This window comes from Protomyctophum bolini, assembly GCF_963924005.1.
Source record: "Protomyctophum bolini genome assembly, chromosome: 5".
Taxonomy (NCBI): Eukaryota; Metazoa; Chordata; class Actinopteri; order Myctophiformes; family Myctophidae; genus Protomyctophum; species Protomyctophum bolini.
In genome coordinates this window covers 5,808,991-5,829,495 of record NC_137866.1, presented here as the reverse complement: position 1 = coordinate 5,829,495, position 20,505 = coordinate 5,808,991, and the positions used below count along the sequence as shown (strand labels likewise).

At 44.9% G+C, this 20,505-nt stretch overlaps 4 protein-coding genes across 4 annotated transcripts; 1 reads left to right on the top strand and 3 right to left on the bottom strand.

The window, feature by feature from the left end:
- Nucleotides 1–2,527: 2,527 nt before the first annotated feature.
- Nucleotides 2,528–3,865, bottom strand: LOC308316207 (SH3 domain-binding protein 5-like; the record flags this gene model as incomplete). The annotated part of the gene is made up of 2 exons (XM_080764671.1): nt 2,528–3,280; nt 3,824–3,865. The coding sequence occupies 2 exons, from the start codon at nt 3,863–3,865 to the stop codon at nt 2,528–2,530; spliced, it is 795 nt and encodes a 264-aa protein (XP_080620797.1).
- A 1-nt stretch (nt 3,866) lies between these two features.
- Nucleotides 3,867–14,803, bottom strand: LOC308316200 (coagulation factor VII-like; the record flags this gene model as incomplete). The annotated part of the gene is made up of 7 exons (XM_080764662.1): nt 3,867–4,115; nt 5,069–5,370; nt 6,914–7,124; nt 8,479–8,585; nt 8,794–8,878; nt 10,478–10,644; nt 14,704–14,803. 7 exons carry the CDS (start codon nt 14,801–14,803, stop codon nt 3,867–3,869), a joined length of 1,221 nt encoding a protein of 406 aa, XP_080620788.1.
- Nucleotides 12,495–13,235, bottom strand: LOC308315929 (post-GPI attachment to proteins factor 2-like; the record flags this gene model as incomplete). The annotated part of the gene is made up of 1 exon (XM_080764202.1): nt 12,495–13,235. The coding sequence occupies one exon, from the start codon at nt 13,233–13,235 to the stop codon at nt 12,495–12,497; it is 741 nt and encodes a 246-aa protein (XP_080620328.1).
- Nucleotides 14,804–16,122: 1,319 nt separating the features above from the next.
- LOC308314907 (uncharacterized protein) lies at nt 16,123–19,616 on the top strand (the record flags this gene model as incomplete). Its single annotated transcript, XM_080762698.1, has 2 exons — nt 16,123–16,369; nt 18,544–19,616. 2 exons carry the CDS (start codon nt 16,123–16,125, stop codon nt 19,614–19,616), a joined length of 1,320 nt encoding a protein of 439 aa, XP_080618824.1.
- Nucleotides 19,617–20,505: the final 889 nt, after the last annotated feature.

Here is a 20,505-nt window from a genome sequence, read left to right as displayed (position 1 = left end):
ATCCGCTCTTACACAGACAGACCGAATGTGACAAGCTGAAATATGACTGATAAGGAGCTTTTTAAAAAAAAGTAATTACCGGTAAGTAACGTTTAAAAAAACATGAGGTACTGAAAATAGTTAGACTAGGATTATTAAAAAAAAAAAAAACAATAATCTGTACATTGAAACTATAGGCCTACTCACTATAGGTAATAGGATGCCAGCTCGACAAATTAACCTGACATTATGTCTGCATAATGACAAGATATTAGATAAGACCTGTGTTGAAAAATATGAATAAAAGATGCACATACCACAATTATAGGCTAATATATATATATAAGTAACCAATATACTCACGAATTATGAATCATAATTCCATGAGTATATTGGTTATATTATACTTAAGTTGTGATTATGATTTTTTGATTGTATGAGTTTGGAAACAACCGCTTTAGATGGTGCCAAGGAGAGGGTGTGCTTTTCACAGAAGGGGTGAAGGTGATTATGATTGATTGTTGATTGACTGACTGACTGACTTATTAACAAGGTTGTTAAGATCATAATAGTACAGTACATATAAAACAATAAATGCATGAACTGTCGACTGTCCTACATAAAGTGGTTGTGTATACATAAGGCTAGATAATATGGTTAAGTTTGGTATTGTAGCAGATAGTAATGAATGTGTATGTGTATTTGTTATGCAACAACATAATAAACAAAGTAGGCTAAATAGTAAGAAATGTGTTGTGCATATAGTCGTTGGGTTAGAGATTTTGGTTAAACTTATTAGCCTGGTCTTACAGCCTTCTTAAAGGGACATAAAGTTCCTTTTGCAGCCCCACCATACTGCCAAGGAAAGGCACAACATTGGTTTTAGGGTGCCATCTTGTGGACTGTCGAGGTAAGGACGCCCATTCGTATTATAGCCTACATGAGGGTATGAAGCTTTTTTTAAACAAAAAGCACTAATCTTTTGCAGTCACTTTGAGACAAATAGGCAGTGGCAGGGCTAATTGGGCCAATTAGTCCTTGACCCAGGGGCCCTTGGCTCTCAGGGGCTCTTCAGGGAAACTGGAGTGGACCGCACGGTACTGGGTTTGAGGCCCTGACAAGGGCTCCTGGGACCCTTCATTGGCTGTTTGATTGTGTTAAATGTAGGTCAAGGAGATGATTAAAAAATAAAACGTGATGTTTCCAGTATATGCCTAATTGCTCCCGAGTCCTGCTGTGCAGGTTGGTAGTTGGTACCTTGTATGGTTTCCTCCTCTGCCATCAGTGTGTGAATGGGTGAATGAAATGCACAATCTATGTAAAGCGCTTTGGATTAAAGTGCTATATAAAAATGCACCATTTACAAATAGCAGTATTTATATTCTCAAAATTATTTAAATAGTATACAAAAAAGCCTCAGAATTAAAATGTGTTTACTTTAAAGGTATATAGCAGCTCCGTTTACATGCAGTATATGGGTCTAGAAGTCTACTTGGTAGTGGTTGTATTCTATAGCCTTCTTTTACAGTTCAGATCTTGCTGTGTTTGTTGTATTTCTCCCAATAGGTAGAGTGTTTTTGTCGTTGGTTATGTTTTCAAATTCACTTTGGTTTCTGAGTGGGCAGGTGGTTAGGTGCCTAACAGAGAAAAGTAGCCTACAGTATAGGCTACTTAACTTAAGTGGTTAAGCGCTCAATTGATTGGCAGCCAGGGGGCATTAAAGGCCCTTAAGGGCCATTAAAAAGGCCTGTGAGATTTACAGCCCCTGGGCCTGTAGACTAGTTGAACCTGACAATATATTCACACACTATTGCATTCAATATCGTGTTACAATGTGCTGACAGGCTATATATACTCTTTTGTTATAATAATAATAATAATAATGTGATATTCTTTTGCACCGTAGCGTTATGTTTGTGATGTTCCACCCATATAACTATATGGGAATATAAATATTAGGTTTATGATGTCCCACCTATATACAGTATATAGTAGGCCCGTATACATGGGAATGTTGTCACGGATGGGATGAAACCCTCCGTCGAAACATGTAAGCAACATACTAGACCGGCTGCTATGTCCATATATTGTTGATGTCAGGCAGACGCCACATTATCTACATATTTTAGCTTGTTTTTTGTCTTAAAAAAATTATGCCCTATACTTATAAGTAAGTAAGCCTTGCCGAGCCATGAGGCCCATAGGGCAAGAGCCTATCTCCTGTTTCTGTAGCGTGAGGCAGCTTGATGTACAAGTACACCCCCTGGACATGACGCTAGTATGTCACAGGGACCCCCAATCCAACCCTTGATGCTGAGTGTCAAGCAGGGAGGCACTGGGTCCCATTTTTACAGTCTTTGGTATGACCCGGGCGGGGATTGAACCCCGACCTCGCGGTCTCAGGGCGGACACTCTAACCACAAGGCCACTGAGTTGGCAAAGCATTTGGTAAATGGTAAATGCAGTCCATTTAAACGGTACCCATCCCTGCATGTTCCTGGGGAACCGCAAGGACCAGTGGACCACCCCCATGGGACAATTAGTTCCGCTAGTGGAACAGAACCACATGAGGGCTGACGGTGGAGCTGCGTCGGCTCTCGTGGATCTGCTCCGAGATCATTTCCAGGTTCCCGAGGGCCGTCTTGTACTCGTCTTTGTCCCGGGACAGCCTGGCCTGGAGCTCGTCCACATCCTTCTCCAGGTCGCCCAGCTGCACGTAGTATTTTGCCTTCAGCTCAAAGTAAGGCTTGGACTTGTTGATGGCACGTCTCAGCTTCTTCTCCAGATGTTTCACGCGGCTCATGGCCAACGTTGACCTAGCCACCGTCTCCTGGTGGACCCGCTCGCTGCTCGTCTTGGTCTGCTGGGCCTCGGTCAGTCTCTGGGTGGCATGGTGGAGCATCTCCCGCCAGGCGTCGGAGTCAAGCTGCTGGTTGTCTCTCAGCTGTGCGGTGGACATCATGTCCCCGGCTGCCTGAAGGACGTCCATGGCCTTCTCAAAGTCCTGGGCGGCGTTGTGGGCTTCCCGCTGAGCCTGTGTGGCCGTGCTGCAGGCCTCCCAGTAGGGCTTGGACTTCTCCACGGCCTTCCCGGTCTTCTTCCTCAGCTCCACCAGCTTCTCCGTGGCCTCCAGCAGCGCACGGTGAAACCTCTGCCTGGCATCCTGCAGTCGTGTCTCGTGTCTGTTGATGTCGGCAGAAGACTGGTTGAGCTGCTCCAGCTCTGCCTGGATTCTAGGGTCCACCTCTTCGCCGTTGTTATCCGTTTCTTCTGAGAATGTGTCCGTGTTGTGTGGGTGCAGCTAAATCCTCCAAACTATTAACCATTACAGAAAAGACACAGCCATATATAGACAGTAGAAATAGCCATATATAGACAATGGACATAACCATATATAAACAATAACGTTGAAAAATGGAGATAGCTGGTTTACACAACCAGGGCTGGACTGGGACAAAAATTGGCCCGGTCATTTTCGCGTGAATTTGGCCCAGACCGGCCCACCACAACCAGCGCGCAGATAGCAGAAACTCTACCGCCCGCTCCGTCGAGGCACACACAAACAAACAAGCCCATATAATACCACCACTTTTACAGAACAACATAGGCCTAAATGATACAAACCAACAGACAACTACACAACCCTTTGTAGAGGGTTTATTTGTCACTCACTGATACAGGTACAGTGAAACTACCATGATGGCACTGGCAGAATGGCAGCACGCCCGGACCTTTCCTGGTGGCCTGCCTGCCGTCTATTGGCCTGCCTGCCGGTAAAAAAAAAAGAAGGAAATGTCCGGTACGTCCTGTGGCCAGTCTGGCAGTCCAGCCCTGTACACAACACTGTGGAGCGGTCCATTCTACACAGCGCTGTGGAGCGGTCCATTCTACCCCGTGGACATCATGGTACGCTCCAGCCACACCAGGAAGTTGCTGACTCGGACGTAGACGCCGTACAAGTCCTGCTGGGCGCAGCCCCGCCCCCAGCTGACCACGCCCGTCAGGAACCAGGTCTTCCTGTAGCGGGTGACCAGCGGACCCCCGCTGTCCCCCTGGCAGGCGTCCCGGCCCCCCTGGCGGACCCCCGCGCACATCATGTTCTTTGTCATGGGCAGATGGGTATGGGCCTTGCACTCCTACAGGGAGAGATCCAGTTGTTCAGAACCACAGATCCTGCTATGCCCATATATGGTCATGTCATGTGCTTATACGGGACCGACCGACTTCATACATGGTGCGCGCAGCGGCAAGGAGGTGCTCACCGTCCAGTAGTTTGATCTAGTTGTCCAGAACCGCCGATCCGACCAATATGGACATATATGGATGACATCAGGGCTCTCCATATATGACATTATCTTTTACAGAGTGGGGTTGGGGGTCTGATGATTCTACTATCAAGATGTTCAATGGGTTAAAGTTTAACCCATTGTAAAAAATATGTCATATATGGAGAGACCTGATATGATACATATTATGGTACATTGGTCGGATGGGTGGAGGCCAGCAACAACATACTATACAGGTAACCGTTAAACTACGTTTATTGGTATTTTGAGGACAGGAATTATTTGACTATTGGAACTATAGACGTTCTCAGTATCAGTTAGTGTGTCAGTTAGAACTGCGTCTCCCAGAATTCAGTTTGAAACAAACCATGGCAGAACCAGGGACTCGATCCCTTATTAGAGTAGGCTATATATTAATAGAGACGTCACCGAGAGGAAACACTGAAGCCAAAATGACATGGTGGCTGAAAGTATACGTACCGGTATACTGCAGCTGGAGCAGCACTGGGCCAATCACATGAACGCGCCGAGCCAATACACAACAACGGCAGCGCTTGTTCATGACTCGCTCGCACACGCACGCACACACACACACACGGTACTAGTTCATGTGTTTGGCCCACCGTGTTCACTTAATGACCTAAATGCATCCCAGAATGCACTCTGTTCCAACCAAGGAAGAAGGGGTGAAATCGCCTCATGCGCTGCAGCGCTGGGTGAGCAACTCAATGCAAGTGGACGGGAGGAGCAATCCAGTGGCGTCTCTATTATATATAACTCTATGCTTGATCCCCCATCCATACCTGCATGGGGACCCTGGGGATCTCCAGACGTTGGAGGATGTTGGCGGGGGGTCCCACCTGCGCCAGGCGACCCCAGCCGCTCACTGTGGACAGGCGACGGGTGGCCAGCGTACGGGAGAAGCTGCTATTGGAGGCGGGCAGACAGACGGGCACCACGTAGGGTCCAAGCGGAACGGGGTGGCTGAGCCTCAGGAGGGCCAGGTCACCGTCGGACGTGGAGACGTTGTACGATGGATGGACGAACACCGTGGATACCATAGTGGTGTTTTCGGTCTGCTCGTCAACGGTGCGATCGTGTTCTCCTGGAGGAGACAGGAGAGGGTTTATTTTAGTTGTTAGGTTGTTATTGTAGTTGCCTTGTACATTGGATATAGTTGTACTTACTTGCACAAGCAGAGCGCGCAAGTATTGTGGTTGGCTGGACCAAAAGTGGTATGTAGGATTGTAGGTATTTAGTAATGTATTTAGTAATATTTGGAATGCTGGAGAGCTGAGTGTCCGCATCTAACTACAACCCAATCCACATCTGACTATGTGGATTTGTCGAAAGTTGTGAGACATTTGTGCCACTGAACCAATATAAGCGGATAAGACATCATGACAGTATTAGACCGAGCTATGCACTGTGAGAAATGTTGTGCTGGACACTGCATCTGAAGGGAGGAGCCAGGCGATTGGATCACGCTGCTGTTGCAGTGGAGCAAAACGTGTACTCCTTTGAAGGGGTCCTCACCACGGCTCAGATTGATGTGCACGTCTTCAACTCAGTGTCTTTACACTGGAGGAAGTTGACTGAAAGTGGAGAACTTCGTCTTGAGGCTCCTTCCAGGCGCTGGGGCCACACAGCTGTGCTGATAGAGGACATCGCCTACATATGGGGAGGGTGTCCATACTGCAATGTGGTTTATGCATTCAATGTGGACACCCACAGGTGGTTCAAGCCCAGGGTTTCTGGCTCTGTTCCAGAGGCGAGGACCAACCACTCGGCGTGTGCATTAGGGACGGTCATGTATATCCATGGAGGGATTATACAGGTTGGATACACCAACGACATCTACGAGCTGGACACCACCTCAATGGTCTGGTCTGTCATTAACACCGGAGGCACTCCGCCACCTGTTTCAGAACTTCACTCTGCCACCGTCATCGGGACAAAGGTGTTTGTCTTTGGGGGCTGCAACACGATACTACTAAACAGCACCAGAGTGTTTGACACAGAGACCAACCTCTGGCTGGAGACGCCCGCTGCACAGCCTCTTCCAGAAGCACGTAAGGATCATTCAGCGTTTGCCTTCAACGGAGAGCTGTACATATTTGGCGGTCCGACCTTAAGCGGTCTGTGGAAGTTCAGTCCGGAGGCCTTCGCCTGGAAGAAGGTTCAGCCCAGGGGGAACCGTCCGCGTCTGATATATAGGATGTGCTGTTGCACGGTGGTGGACCGCGTCGTCCTCTTTGGGGGATACAACACACCAAATGACCTGTACGTCTTGGACTTAAGGCCCAGTCTGAAGACGCTATGCAAGCTAGCGGTTATCCAGTGCGGTCTGGAGTGGTCAGAACTCCCACATGACGTCGGGTGGGAACTGGCAGCCATGACGGCCTCCGAGTCCAGACAGTCTCCTCGGGGAGGAAGCGTCTGATCCTTGTTTAAGTGTAAACCTACTGGAAAGGGTGACCTGACCGCACATACATCACAAGGCACTTTGAAATCGATAGTCGTAACTGCATTGTCCTAGTGATTTTTTGTCATTATTTATTTTAGTCATCTGAAATGGTTTGCCTTCATGCCTGATTTAACTGTGTGCCGACAGAAATGAATGGTGTATGTGCTGCTGGGGGTCTCACCCACAGTGATGTAGAGGCTAGCGGGGGGTTTGTTCCAGACACAGTGCGCTGCCGTCAGGATCCACCAGGGGGACAGAACGATGGCGCCACACACGTACTTCAACGGTGCTTCTTCTTTGGCGTTCACCGGCTGCTTACCATGCATCGATGAGCCGTTTACCGGCTGCTTACCTTGCTTCAATGTGCTTCTACTGCGCTCTGATAACAAGGCCTGGAGAGAAGACAAACAGACAGACAGACAGACAGACAGACAGACAGACAGACAGACAGACAGACAGACAGAGCATGTCCCATAACAATAACCTTTTTCCCGCGTATCCCATGGACAGTCCAGGAAGCATTTGAACACTGTCAAAACCAACTCAAGAGACTATATCCTTATATATATTCTGTGTGTGTGTGTGTGTGTGTGTGTGTGTGTGTGTGTGTGTGTGTGCGTGCGTGCATGCATGTGTCTCCTACCTGCCAGGGGCATTGTCCTTTGGGACAGATGTATCCGTTGACGACCCTGCGTTTGCGTGTATGTAGAACCTGCCGGGGACACGCCTGTCCTTTGGGACAGACATGTTTGGGGACCCCCCGCGGGGGGGGCTGTTGGAGTTGGACTGTTCTCCCACACGGCACGGCAACTGGAACCATGGAAACAGGACATACAACCAAAAGTTAACCGTCTGTCTGTTTTTGATTGATTGAACACTTTATTGACCGTTTGCAAAATAGTACAGGGGTATAATTATGCAATGATGTCCAAGGGATAACACAAAAAGTCCTAAGGGGTTGATTCCATTGTGGTTTTATGTGTACAATTAATAAACTTGAATACATGTCTGCCGCTGTCACAAGCCAAATTAAGGTCATTTATAAAATAAGTTCTCTAGGTAATTTTATCTATCCAGTGATTCCAGCTGGCAGATTGGTGTCACTGATAGGCAGACTAAAATAAAATGTTTTCTTTATATTCCGTTTCCTATATTATCATTAAAATCGTAGTATTTTGCCAATTATTGGGGAGCCCGTTTCCAATACGGTCCAGGAAGATTTTCTTCTTTTCCTTCTTTATATTCAGTTTTTTAATATGAATGCCTATATTATCATTGCAATCTTACTGTTTTGCCAATTATTGGGGAGCCCGCTTCCATTTTGCGCAGGTTGAGAACCATTGGTCTATCACTGGGCGGGACACCCTGCTTGAGACCGGCTATTTATGGCACCCAGGAAGTGATTCGGTTAAGCCTGCTCGCCTGTGTGTCATTGATTGATTCCCTGCCGTTCCCAATAATGCAGAAGCATTTACACTCAATTCAAGTGAATGAGGTTTTGGCCGGACTTTTCACTTGTATTACTTGAGTAAACATTTTCATGAATAATGTTTTATGAGGTACACACTTTTAAGAGGTGTGACAGACAGTGTGTCATTGATTGATTCCCAAAAAAAAGGGGGGAAAAGTGCACCCTTATCAGTTCAATAAGGGACACGTCTTTTAGTTAACAAATGGCGAGCCCAATCCTGGCTAAACTGCATGGAGGGGTATACTGCAACCGTACCGTGTGTACAATAGACAGACCTTGAGGGAGACAGCTGGAGTTGTCAGCAGCAAGGCTGTAGCCAGGTGCACAGAGACACCTTGGTGCTTCCAGGACGTCACTACAGAAATGTTCACAGCCTCCGTTTCTATAGAGACAACCATAGGAGGTCCTCACAGCTGAGAGAGAGCGAGAGAGAGAGAGAGAGAGAGAGAGAGAGCAACAGTAGTGAAAACGTAACTATGTAAGTGGATATTGAGTATTGACAATTTGTATGGATCCTTTATGTTATGTTACATTATAATATACACAATAGCAGTTTTCAATAACAGATTCAAATGTTGTAATCAGATCACCTTTTTCGCAGATCCGTCCCTGGTAACCCTTTCGACAGATACAGGTGTAACCTTTGACCTGCTGACGCATGCAGGTGCCTCCGTTCTTACAGGGTCTGGATACACACGGGTCCACTACTACACAACACGGGAAGAAAACTACATTACCCATGATCCTTCACACTGGTCCTGTGGTCCACTCATAAGAGTAATAAAAGGATAGAGACCGAACCGGAGTGTTAGGTCTCTGCAGTGTATAATGGTATGGAAATATACCACAGTAGCTATGTCAAATGTCCGCTAACAAAAATTGATGACAAGAGCGCCCCTCATTTCACACGGGTGTGATTTTTTATATCTATGTACTTCTACACAACACAACACAGGAAGAAAACGGGTCCCATCAAGGTCACTTTTGCACCGTAGACCTATTTTCGGTTCCATTTCTGAATGGTTAAAAAAAATGAACCCATCTAATCTACGCATAAATCAAACATGTAGATTGCTCTGTTTACCTGAGTATGTTTTCCAAAACTCTTTCTGTAGGAGAGAGACAAACATAATAGCCTATTGTTATTGAACTGTTTAAAGGAGTAGTTCACCCCAAAAAATACTTATTTTCTACCAATTACGCAAGCCATTAAGTCTAGAATTCATGAGGACACTTTTGAGGACTCTTTTGTTTTTGTGAAATTATTGGCTTAAGAAATTGCCATAAAAAGAATATCCATGAATTCAAGGCTTCATGGGGTGTGTAATTGTTTGGGTGAACTACTCCTTTCATTAAAATGATTTGATTATTCATTCTTTTTTACAAATCAAAATAACTATGCAGGTAAACAATAGTAGTAGCATCAGCAGCAGCAGCAGTAGCACTAGTGGTAGAAATTGTGACCGAAGGTCGCAGTTAACTATGGAATTGCGCATTTCCCGTCAGTCTGTGTGTTGGGCACGTGACATCACGTGACATCATCAGGGATGGAGATCCCTGATGTCATAAATATTAAGCCCATATATGGAGATCCATGATGTCATCAATATTGGCCAGCAACTCTACATCTGACCTCAAACCTCAAACCCTTAGATCTCCAAGACTCCATATATGGAGCTGACCTGTTCTGACATTCCGTATGTTGATCCTTCCCCATCCATCCTTCCTCCTCGTCCTCGATGTCTCCCTTTTGACTTATACCTGTCCATTTAAACTCTGGACGGGCCTGCCCCAAAAGTTATTAGTGCAGCCACGCCCGGCGAAAACTAGAGATCTCCACAGGCCCGAAAATTAAGATCTTACCCCCATATGTTGATCTGACCTCCCATTCCAAAGCGCAGTCTGCTGTCACCCTGGCGGATGCGTGCTAGTATTCGTAAGTAGTAGTAGTAGTAGTAGTAGTGGGGCAGCGGTGGCCGGACGGTTTGCGGAGTGGTCTTGATATCGTCATATCGGAAGGTCGCTAGTTCGTATCCCCGGACCGGCGTGTTAAAAGTACCACCGCTGAAGTGCCCTTGAGCAAGGCATTGAACCCCTACCATGAAATGTTCTATGAGCAGGGCCTGGCTGTAAACCTAGTTCTTGAGCTTAGTCCAGTTACCCTGGGTAAACATAGTAATTTTGCTTTGCTTTGCTTAGTAGTAGTAGTAGACTAGAGTAGTAGTAGTAGTAGTAATAGGACTAGGAGTAGTAGTAGTAGTAGAAGAGACTCACAGTTTGTTTAGGGAAGAGGAAGATCTCCCTGGCCTCCTCGTAGGAGCATTTCTCCTCCAGACATTCTCTCTCCAGGTTTCCTACCCTCAGCTCCTCCAGGAAGGAGTTGGCCCGACGGGAGCGAAGGAGAACCCTGCTGGCCTCCTCCCTGCTCACGAACACAGGAGCTGAAAGACAGAGGAGAGACGTAATTATACTGCATCCCTCCATGGATCATGTATTATAATATTTGATATACTTATATCTCTGGGGGGGACAGAGCGTTCTGCCAATGAGGGGTCACGTGGTTCATGTAACCCATTTGTCACTCTAAAGCCTGCATAATAATAAACTTTAATAATAATACCCCCTGAAGTGAACAGAGTTGTCGTAACTCAACTCTCTCTGTTATATATCATAGTAAAACGTCCATAGATAAGCTGCCACATCATGGAAAATCAGGTTTCAAAAAAAGTATTTCATTCGGGTGAATGAATTGCAAACATGTATTGTTATGATAACATTTAAAATCAAACTAAACAAACATTAAAGTCCATAGAATTGGCTGGCAAACTAATTACATCATAAGCGATCTAAACAAACATAACAAACCCATGCAACTGCATGCCATATGACGTAAGGGGGTGTAGCACCCCCCAAAAAAATGCATACAAAATTACATGTTTTTCTTTCTTTAATCTTTCAAATTAAAACCTTGAAAAATGAGTTCTTTGCGATACCGATAAATAGGAATATGCTCTGGAATGCAAGCGGGGCCGAACCGCTTTAAAGTTTTCCAAGTGGCCTCTGATCCGGAAAACATCCAGAACTGTTCTAGACCAGTGTTTTCCCAAACAGTGGATCTAGAGATCTAGAGATTAGTCACACTCCTGTGAAGTGAGGGGCGCCCACTGGTCTGTCACAAATGGCAGTTACATGCCCTAAACAAACATTAAAGTCCATAGACTTGGCTGGCTCTAAAGCCCTATAAACAAACGTTGATCCTCAAAGTCCATAGACTTGGCTGGCTCTAAAGTGCTCTCTAAAGTGCTATACACAAACGTTGTAATATCCTCAAAGTCCATCGACTTGGCTGGCTCTAAAGTGCTCTCTGAAGTGCTATATAAACAAACGTTGTAATATCCTCAAAGTCCATCGACTTGGCTGGCTCTAAAGTGCTCTCTAAAGTGCTATATAAACAAACGTTGTAATATCCTCAAAGTCCATAGACTTGGCTGGCAAACGATTTAATACTAATAAGTGACTCTAAACAAACATTAACAATCCCATAGACGTGGCTGCCATATGACGTAATCTTCAAAAGCCATGCACTGGAGCGGCTAATGATTACTAATAAAAAATGTTACTACACTAATAAAATGGAGCGCAAAGTCTCATATGTGAAATTTGTCCTAATAGCTATAGGAGCAGTCAGAGCCATCTAATAGAAGAATTGCGACATTGAGGGGGCAGAAAACAGCCTGGTCATGTGGTTCATGTACTCGCACGACCCCCATAGCATTCCGTACACCTCCGGTTGTCCAATAGTCCAATAGAAGTCCATGTAGAAGAGCCGCCATTGGACTGGCGCCATGAAGTGAGCGGAGTTTTGCGTAAACCTGTCTTACTTGGCTCTGGGAGCAGTGAGCAGCCATTCCGGTGCTCGGGAGCAATTGGGGGTTAACCCATTCTGACCTGAGATCAGATTCATACGAGGTTTCCACTGGACACACACTGGTCGGATTAACCCATTCTGACCTGAGATCGGATTCTAAAAAAATGTCAGTTGTTCTTCGATTTTTCAAAAATAGCAGACCTACAAGCTCGTAGCGCGCCACTCGGTGGCGCGCTATGAGCTTGTAGATCTGCTATTTTTCAATAGCTAAAGCATAACATAGTGCTAACACCAAAATGGGTGCCCGCCCAGAATGGGTTAAGAGTGTTGCTCAGGTATACACACACGCCGACACATTGCTGGCCTCCTGACCTGGAAGTGGACCTGGGACAACCAGGGGCTCTGGGCTCATGTTGTTCTAATCTAGACCACCAGCACTGCTCGTTTACTGAAGTCCCAGTATGCCGTCATGTGGAAGGCCATGTTGGACACAGCGACCATGTACTGGAAAGCAGCGAAACGGGAGTAGATTCCCTCCTCACAGTACACGACGTGCCGTCTGAAGAAGTACGTCGCCGCCAGGCAACAAGACACGTTGAGCAGGAAGAGACACAGCTTACAGCGGTATGACATCACGTCTGACGTCACGTCTTCACGGCGTCGGGGCCGTCTGCTGATCGAGTGCCACAGGTGGCAGGTGGACGACATGTACAGCAGAGAATAGACGTTGAACATGATGACCAACTTCTCGTGGGTGCTGTAGGTCTCGGCGGCGGAGGAGACGTACGCCAACAGCACCAGCACGGTGGTTTCGGCCACGCTGCAGACGAGGGCCAGCGCGGCCATCGCTCTGCCCTCCGTCGCCTCGATGCGTTGGCGGTACAGCGAGAAGTAACAGGCGCTGGTGAGGTAGCGGTGAGCGGAGTGGAAGCCGACGCACGTCCTCCAGACGTAGCGCTGCGGTACGCGGCGGATGGACGCGCTGATGGACGGGAGGTAGTTGGACACCGTGGTGTTCTGCGCTCTGCATTCTGTGCGCGTGGCCTCCTCCTTGTGGAGCAGCAGAGACAGGCCCAGGCAGCACGCCAGGCCGCTCAGAGCCAACAGAAGCGTTCCCACGGTCAGGTGAGAGAACTGCAGGCTGATGAGAGGACGGGGGGCCATGTGGGCGATAGATAACCTGATTGTGAGGACCGGCGCAGCAGCAGTCTCTCTTTTCTCTCTTTGGGCTGACGTCACACAGCAGCACCCACGCCTGTTCTCCTTATATGGGCATAATGTGGACATTAACAAATTAACAAACTTTTAGATATACTTTTGAGACCAGGAATCAAAATGGGAAATGGTGCACCTGTTGGTTACTGGGGGAAATGTAATCACACTAACGTGTGAACTGAGCGGTGCAGTGTGTGTGTGTGTGTGTGTGTGTGCGCTGCCTAAACAGACATAGTGACATACATAGAGACATGCTGCTCAACAGTGCCACTTTAGGTGACCCAGCAGTGTTCCAGCTGTCCGTGCTCAGACAGACATACATACAGACATACAGTACACACAAAGTCACACATAGGAGTGGTTGGCACCACTCAAAACACCCAAATACGACATTTTAGACTCATAACAATTCTATTTGATGAGCCTCCTTTAGTGTAATCTAGCCCTGTTTGTTAGTCATTTTTAACAGTATTTTTTGATAGCCTATGCCGTAGTATTTCCATATGTTGATACCGTTGACTCTTTTCCCTTTAATATGTCCCACAGCCACAGAGTTTTTTGTGAAGCTCCAACCTCCGACATGTTTTATGTTTTATATCATCATATCACATATTACTGTTCATGGAGGCATTTTGGTAAAAGTTACTCGATATGTATTGTGTACTGCCTGAACTGTAGCATACTTTTAGTTAGGCTACTAGAGACATCTCAGACAGCAAGGTCAGCCTTGTAGTTATTATGTCTCAAGTGTTGTTGTCACGTCATTAGGACCCAGCTCTATATATGTTCCTGTATGTATAATAAACTGTGTGAACCTTTAGCGTGATACTGTCTCGTGTCACGTTATTGTTCTCCAGGGCCCGCCGCCGCTGTCACCGTAAAGGTATACTTCAACCGGATTATCACACACCACCCAGAACCACACACCACCCACCCACCAACCCAAGACTAAATGTTGGTATATAGTATATACTGTATCTATAATGCATGGAAAACTATACGTATATGTGTTCCAGGCCTAATGGGTTAAGTACCAATTAATTTTTTTTAACTTAAAGCAGCACAATGTAATTTTCCTCTTCTACCCCCGATTCGAACCCGGTTTCCTGCTGGATTTATTGACTGCCAAATATGTGTATGACTGTGTACTTGTTTCCCATTATTCATGTTATTCATGTTCTCCTCCTACCCTTGTGTCGCACATACAGTATATCCATTTTTAGGATAACATCTGCTGCGTATAAGAAATGTCCAAGATGACACCAGACCAGGAGGCCTGCATGGGCTATGCTGCTGTAATGCTGTTTTATGCTCACATAATGATTCAATAAATGGTCTATATACACTTGACACCCTGAGTGGAATATTAATATTTTGAACCTCTCTTGTGTGGTAACTGTATATAAGATAGGCCTACCTGTAGGTTCCCCAGTGCAGTATGGATGTGGGATACACACGAGGAGCCATAGGAGGGTCTGTATGGCTGTCAGTCTGTCTGCTCTGCCGAAAGACTCCATTTCTGAACACAAGAGCCAAGTTCAGTTGACCTCCATCACCGTGCAGTGCTCTGCACAAAACACACAAACAGGCACGCACGCACACACACGCACACACGCACACACACACACTTTCTCTCTCGCACTTTAGACACAAACAAAAAACAGGCATACGTGCATACACGCCAGACACTACATCTACATCCCCTTTGCACTTTAGACATTGTGGCAGATCAGGGGGGAGCTGGGATGTAGTTGAGGTTGTGTTGTGGAGCTCAGACTGGGGGAGGTGATTCTGCACTGTACTGTCTGTCCTGTTACTGTTACTGTATGTCACCAACAGTGGTGGGAAGTAACTAAGTAAAGTACTACAACTCAGAGGCAAATATTGCACTTTACTATACACTATACTATACACGACAAGCCCCACTGATGCACATGGAGGCAAAACTCAGTGTACACATTGAAAAGCAACAGAAAGTGCGATATATCTTGTAGTATTTCACAAAGGTGGCATGTTGGTGGCAGTTAGTCCAACTCTCATTGACTCCAATGTATTCCACGGCTGCAGTTTGCCTTCCAGTGATCTGCTGGCTGGAATTGCTGGATAGTGAAAATGACGTAGTAATAACAATAACAATAATAGTCAAGCCCAAAAAGGAAAATAAATATTAAATTAATAAAGATTTGTGCTCAGCCAATCAAATCATCAAGCTGGGCAACCAGCTTTATGTGTAACCAGAGTCAGACAGATGTATGGAAATGGGATTTCTTTGACGTGGCCAAAAAAAGGCCCGGAAAGTGGATCGAGTAAATCATAACAATTTACCTGTTGAAAGATCTAAAGGTCAAAGGTCTTTTGACGAATGAGTTATGAGTGTGAGCTTCAGTTTCTGAGGAATCCTCACGGTCCTCTACCGTATTGCCTAATTTCGTGGAAAAACTAGCCCATAACTGCCAAAACGGCAAGACAAAAGGGCTCTAATCTACACACTTTGGGCTAATGGGCTTGAGCCCTAATAATAATAAATATAGCTGCAAGCAAGACTGGACTAAGCACAAAAATAAAAAAGCCATATGCAATATACACAATGAGCTATATAAACAAGCCATAGGCTAGCAGACCTTGTATTGAACGGTATACTTTCCTGTGCTTGTCTTTGCAAACTGTTCCATCCATCAGTTACACACCTCCGCCACCAGGCGGCGAAGGCAACATATCCTTTGCTGCTCATGGCACGCTTGTAAACACGTTGACCCGGTGGTTGTGTTTCTTTGGAATTGGGATTCTCAATGTAGGTTTCAGTACGAACAATTAGAATTAGACCTTTGGTGTGAAAATGTCTCTTAACGGTAAAATGAGTCAAATAGAATCTGCACGGCTGTCGATACATGAACACCTGGCGTCGGTGGGAGAGCAGATATTGATTAATGTCAGATTGTTAGTGTTGGAGCGTCTCAGCGCTGCTGATGAGCTCATCAGTGACCTCTTCCAGAGAGAGATGGAGACACTGGAAACTCTGCTGGAGAGACAAAACAAACAGCTGGACGTGATGATGCAGCCACACATCAAACTACACAGAGCAGGTTTTATGGTCAAATGTTTACACGAGCATACCTAAAAGTAGATGAAACAACTACACTTTAGTTGTGGTGCTGATGTAGCCCTGAAACATGACTGTCATAAGTAACGAGTCATGTGAACCATGGCTAGTGCTGATTGACGCTACTCGATCCTCCTCTGTCCTTCTGGCTGTGTTTAAAAAAGAGGTTTCATCTGAAACATGCAGAGCCATATGCGGCTCTGATCTTAACATGATCACGAGTCTGGTGTCTGGTCCAACATGGACATTATGACTGTACAGCTGTACCCCTCGAATGTCTGTTAATTGTTACATAGGCCTACAGTATTACATGATACAGTATTTCACATATCCGAGCCATAGATCAGTGTCCTTGATGCTCCGTTTGTAGGCCTATACTCACCCATTACATGATCATTCCAAAGACGCTGAGTCAGATATTGTCCTCTATAGTTTCACATCCATGTGAAAGTTCTGGCACAAAAGTGACAAAACGTGTATTTAGTCAAATATCTCCACTTTTTCACAAGCTGCACACGGACGGCTTTCTCCGGGCGAGGGGCCCGGATGATCGATGGACTGAATTAATCAAAACTTCCTCTCTGATCATCACAAACGTCATCACCAATTGACCAGGGAAGCACACATGTTTGGGGCACACAATTGGCAGGTGCCTTATTGCATAGGTGCTGGGTAATTAATCACACGACCTGCCAATTGTGTGGACTAGGAAATAATCCTCCCAAAAAATCATAATCGAGGCCAAACGTTTGAAATAATCATTCATGATATATTGATTACTGCCTAATGATACATCTGGTGAAATGTAAATATATGTGCAAACGCAACATGTTTAACCACTTGAACCCTAGCTAGCATCCCCATTATTTTTCCTTGATGGGGTAAATTCAGTTCCAGCTTCACCCTGCTGAATGCTGCCCCCAGGAGGGCTGTTATTGAACTTGTCCTCCGGCTTTCAAGGTGCCTGCCATTCAGCAATGGCCAGGGAACATTCACAGGAAATAGCCAACGTATACAAGCTCAGACGTTGTTGTGAAGTTATTTAAAAAGCCATGCATTATTGCATTTATTAAAAGCATTCCTGGCTAATAAGACGTAGGCCTTAAAACATTACACTTGCCCTCTAAAACTAAAACAATTCCCTATTTCAGTTGAAAATTTGTATAAAATAACTTCAATAAGAGATCAAACTCTTATTTAAACAACTTGTGACAGGAGCGGCCCCTATTTACAGACTGTTTCTAAGATGAATGAATATTTACTGTGTTTTTTTATTTCTAATTTTAGTAATAGATTAGAGGCCAAGTATAATGTTTTAAGGCAAATGTGTCTTGTTAGCCAGGGATCCTTTAAAACTTTGTACATACATACATACCATAGACTGTACATACGCAGGACGTTGAGTGAACCAAAACTTGAGAGCTTGGGAGCATTTTCAGCTGATCTGTGATGGGAATACACGACAGAACTGAGACAGACTTTTTTCAATGATACAGTATATAATAGTATATAGTATATGTCGATAGCTAGCCGTCAATCGTCGGATTATGAAAATAACCGACCTGGCCCTACTGGTCATGATGATATACAGCTGTAGTGTACACAAAGATTTAATCATTTGTGACCAGATTTGACTGAGAGCCTGCCATCGCACAAACTCCAGCTTTTCACCAGAGGAGAAAAACTTATTTTTTTTTAATGCAAAATGAGTTAATAGCACAGGCAGACTCTTCACATACTAGAGCATGTCTGAAATAAGTGTAAATAATGTAAATATGAAGTGAACCTTTCAAGCCTGTTTTCTCAACTCGCTGTTTTCTGCAAGACATTACTCTATAAGCCATATCTCCAAAACTGGTGGGTCAAACTGAACAACCAATGTCAATTTAAAGCTGTGATTCCCTGCTTTCATAGGACATGAAAGTAAACGAAAATTCAGAAATGGCAGCCTGTAGCAACTCATAGCCCCTCAGTCAAATGTGAGTCAGTCAAAAGTCAAACATTTGTTATCGACATTGCACTCGTTAACAAATGTATTTACAGCTTAAGTTACTCCCAACTACCACACCTATGGCACATTATGTAACACTTAATGAAAACATAAATGGAAATAAAATAAAATATGTATTGGTTGTTTTCATGTGATCTTTTCCCCAGACGTGCTGCAGCTCCCTGTGTGTAAAGAGGAGAGGAGCCCCAGTCTGGACCAGGAGGAACCAGAGCCTCCACACATTAAAGAGGAGCTACTTCAAAGACCAGAAGAGGTTGATTGGCCTTTGCTGACATTACTAGCAGTGAAAGTTGAAGAAGAAAATTATGATGATATTGATGATGATGAAGAAGACCTCTCTTCCCACTGCTCTGAAGTTGAAGTTGAACTCGAATCCGACACTGAAGACAGTGATGATTGGGAGGAGACGAGTGAAGTCGATGACGACGAACGGCGTGACAAGAGTTTCAGTGACTCGGGTTCCCTGAAGAAGCACCAGCGTGTCCACATTGGAGAAAAACCTTTCCGATGCAAACATTGTAACAAGAGTTTCAGTAAGTCAGATCACGTGAAGAGGCACCAAAGTGTCCACACCGGAGAGAAACCTACTGGAGAAGATGATTGTAGTGAAAACAGAGACACAGAGCTTGTAGCCGGCACCTCAACTAAACACATGAAAACACAAGCTGATGTAGAGGACTGTGGAACATCACATCCAACTTCACACTGTTCTGAATCTGACATCACCGAAGACAGTGCTGACGAATGGGAGCCCTGTAGTGTACATCAGTCACCTTTAAACACACTGAAGTCATACGAGAAACGGGTGGAACATGTGGAAGGAGGACAGAGATGGTCTCTGAGCAACAAGCGGTCCCAGGACCTGAAATCATCAAAAGAAACTCACTCCACATTGCAGAGTGACAGAAGGAAGACACGTTTTAATTGTACACTGTGTTCCAAAATGTTTAATCAAAGAGGAAATCTAAAAAGACACATGAGGACTCATACAGGAGAAAAGCCCTTTGTTTGTAAAGTTTGCAGAAGACTCTACAATGACATGAGTAATCTAAAAAGACACATGAGGACTCATACAGGAGAAAAGCCCTTTGTTTGTAAAGTTTGCAGAAGACTCTATAATGACATGAGTAATCTAAAAACACACATGAGGACCCATACAGGGGAAAACCGTTTACTTGTAAAATCTGTAGCAAAAGCTATAGACAAAAGTGTGTTCTAAAAATACACATGAGGACTCATACAGGGGAGAAGCCATTTACTTGTGCTGTTTGTCGCAAAGGCTTTAGCCAAACGGGAGCTCTAAAATATCACATGAGGACTCATACAGTGGAGAATCGGCTATAGTAGTAAAGGCTATAGTCAAATGTGTTTGGGGGATGAATGCTTTGAGAATCGCTGTTGTGTTACATAAACCAAGATCACAAGTTCTGACCTGCGCACGGATAAACGTTCTTATCAGAGTGACGTCTGGAAATGTCTATTTGTGTCTATCGCCAATATTTATATAACTGTTGCCTGATAATGATGTAATTAACTGTAACAGACATTTTACAATGCAAAACTGTGTTAAAACATTAAGTTCTATATTTAATAGTACGTTGACCACAGTGTTACCGTCACAGCAGGGGACTTTTCAGAGCTCCTGTTGCTGTCATTTCAACAACTGTAACAAAGTCCATTTCTCTTTTTTGGCTGATCCAGCAATTCCAATGATGTTCATGAGTGTAATAAGCCTGTGTGTCTTAATATGGACACAATTTAACCAGTCAGCATTTTCCTACTTCTCTTTATATTTGTCTCCATTTAGGGAGAGCATCTTCGTGTATAAAGGGGAAGAGCTGTTTACTTGTGATGTTTGTATCAAAGAATTTCATGACAAAACGTATTCTAAAAAGAGAGGGGGACCCTTTACTTGTAAAGTGTGTTACAAAGCCTTTGGTAAGTCATCTAAAAAGAAGACTCATACCAGCGTATGTTAATTATTATTGTAAAAATGACATGTCATTATTTGTGCTACATAAAATACTTGTAAGGCAGCATTGGAAAGAGACTTTGAAAGGGCACTTGAAGGTCATTGTGTTACATAACATAACTAATACTGATAATAC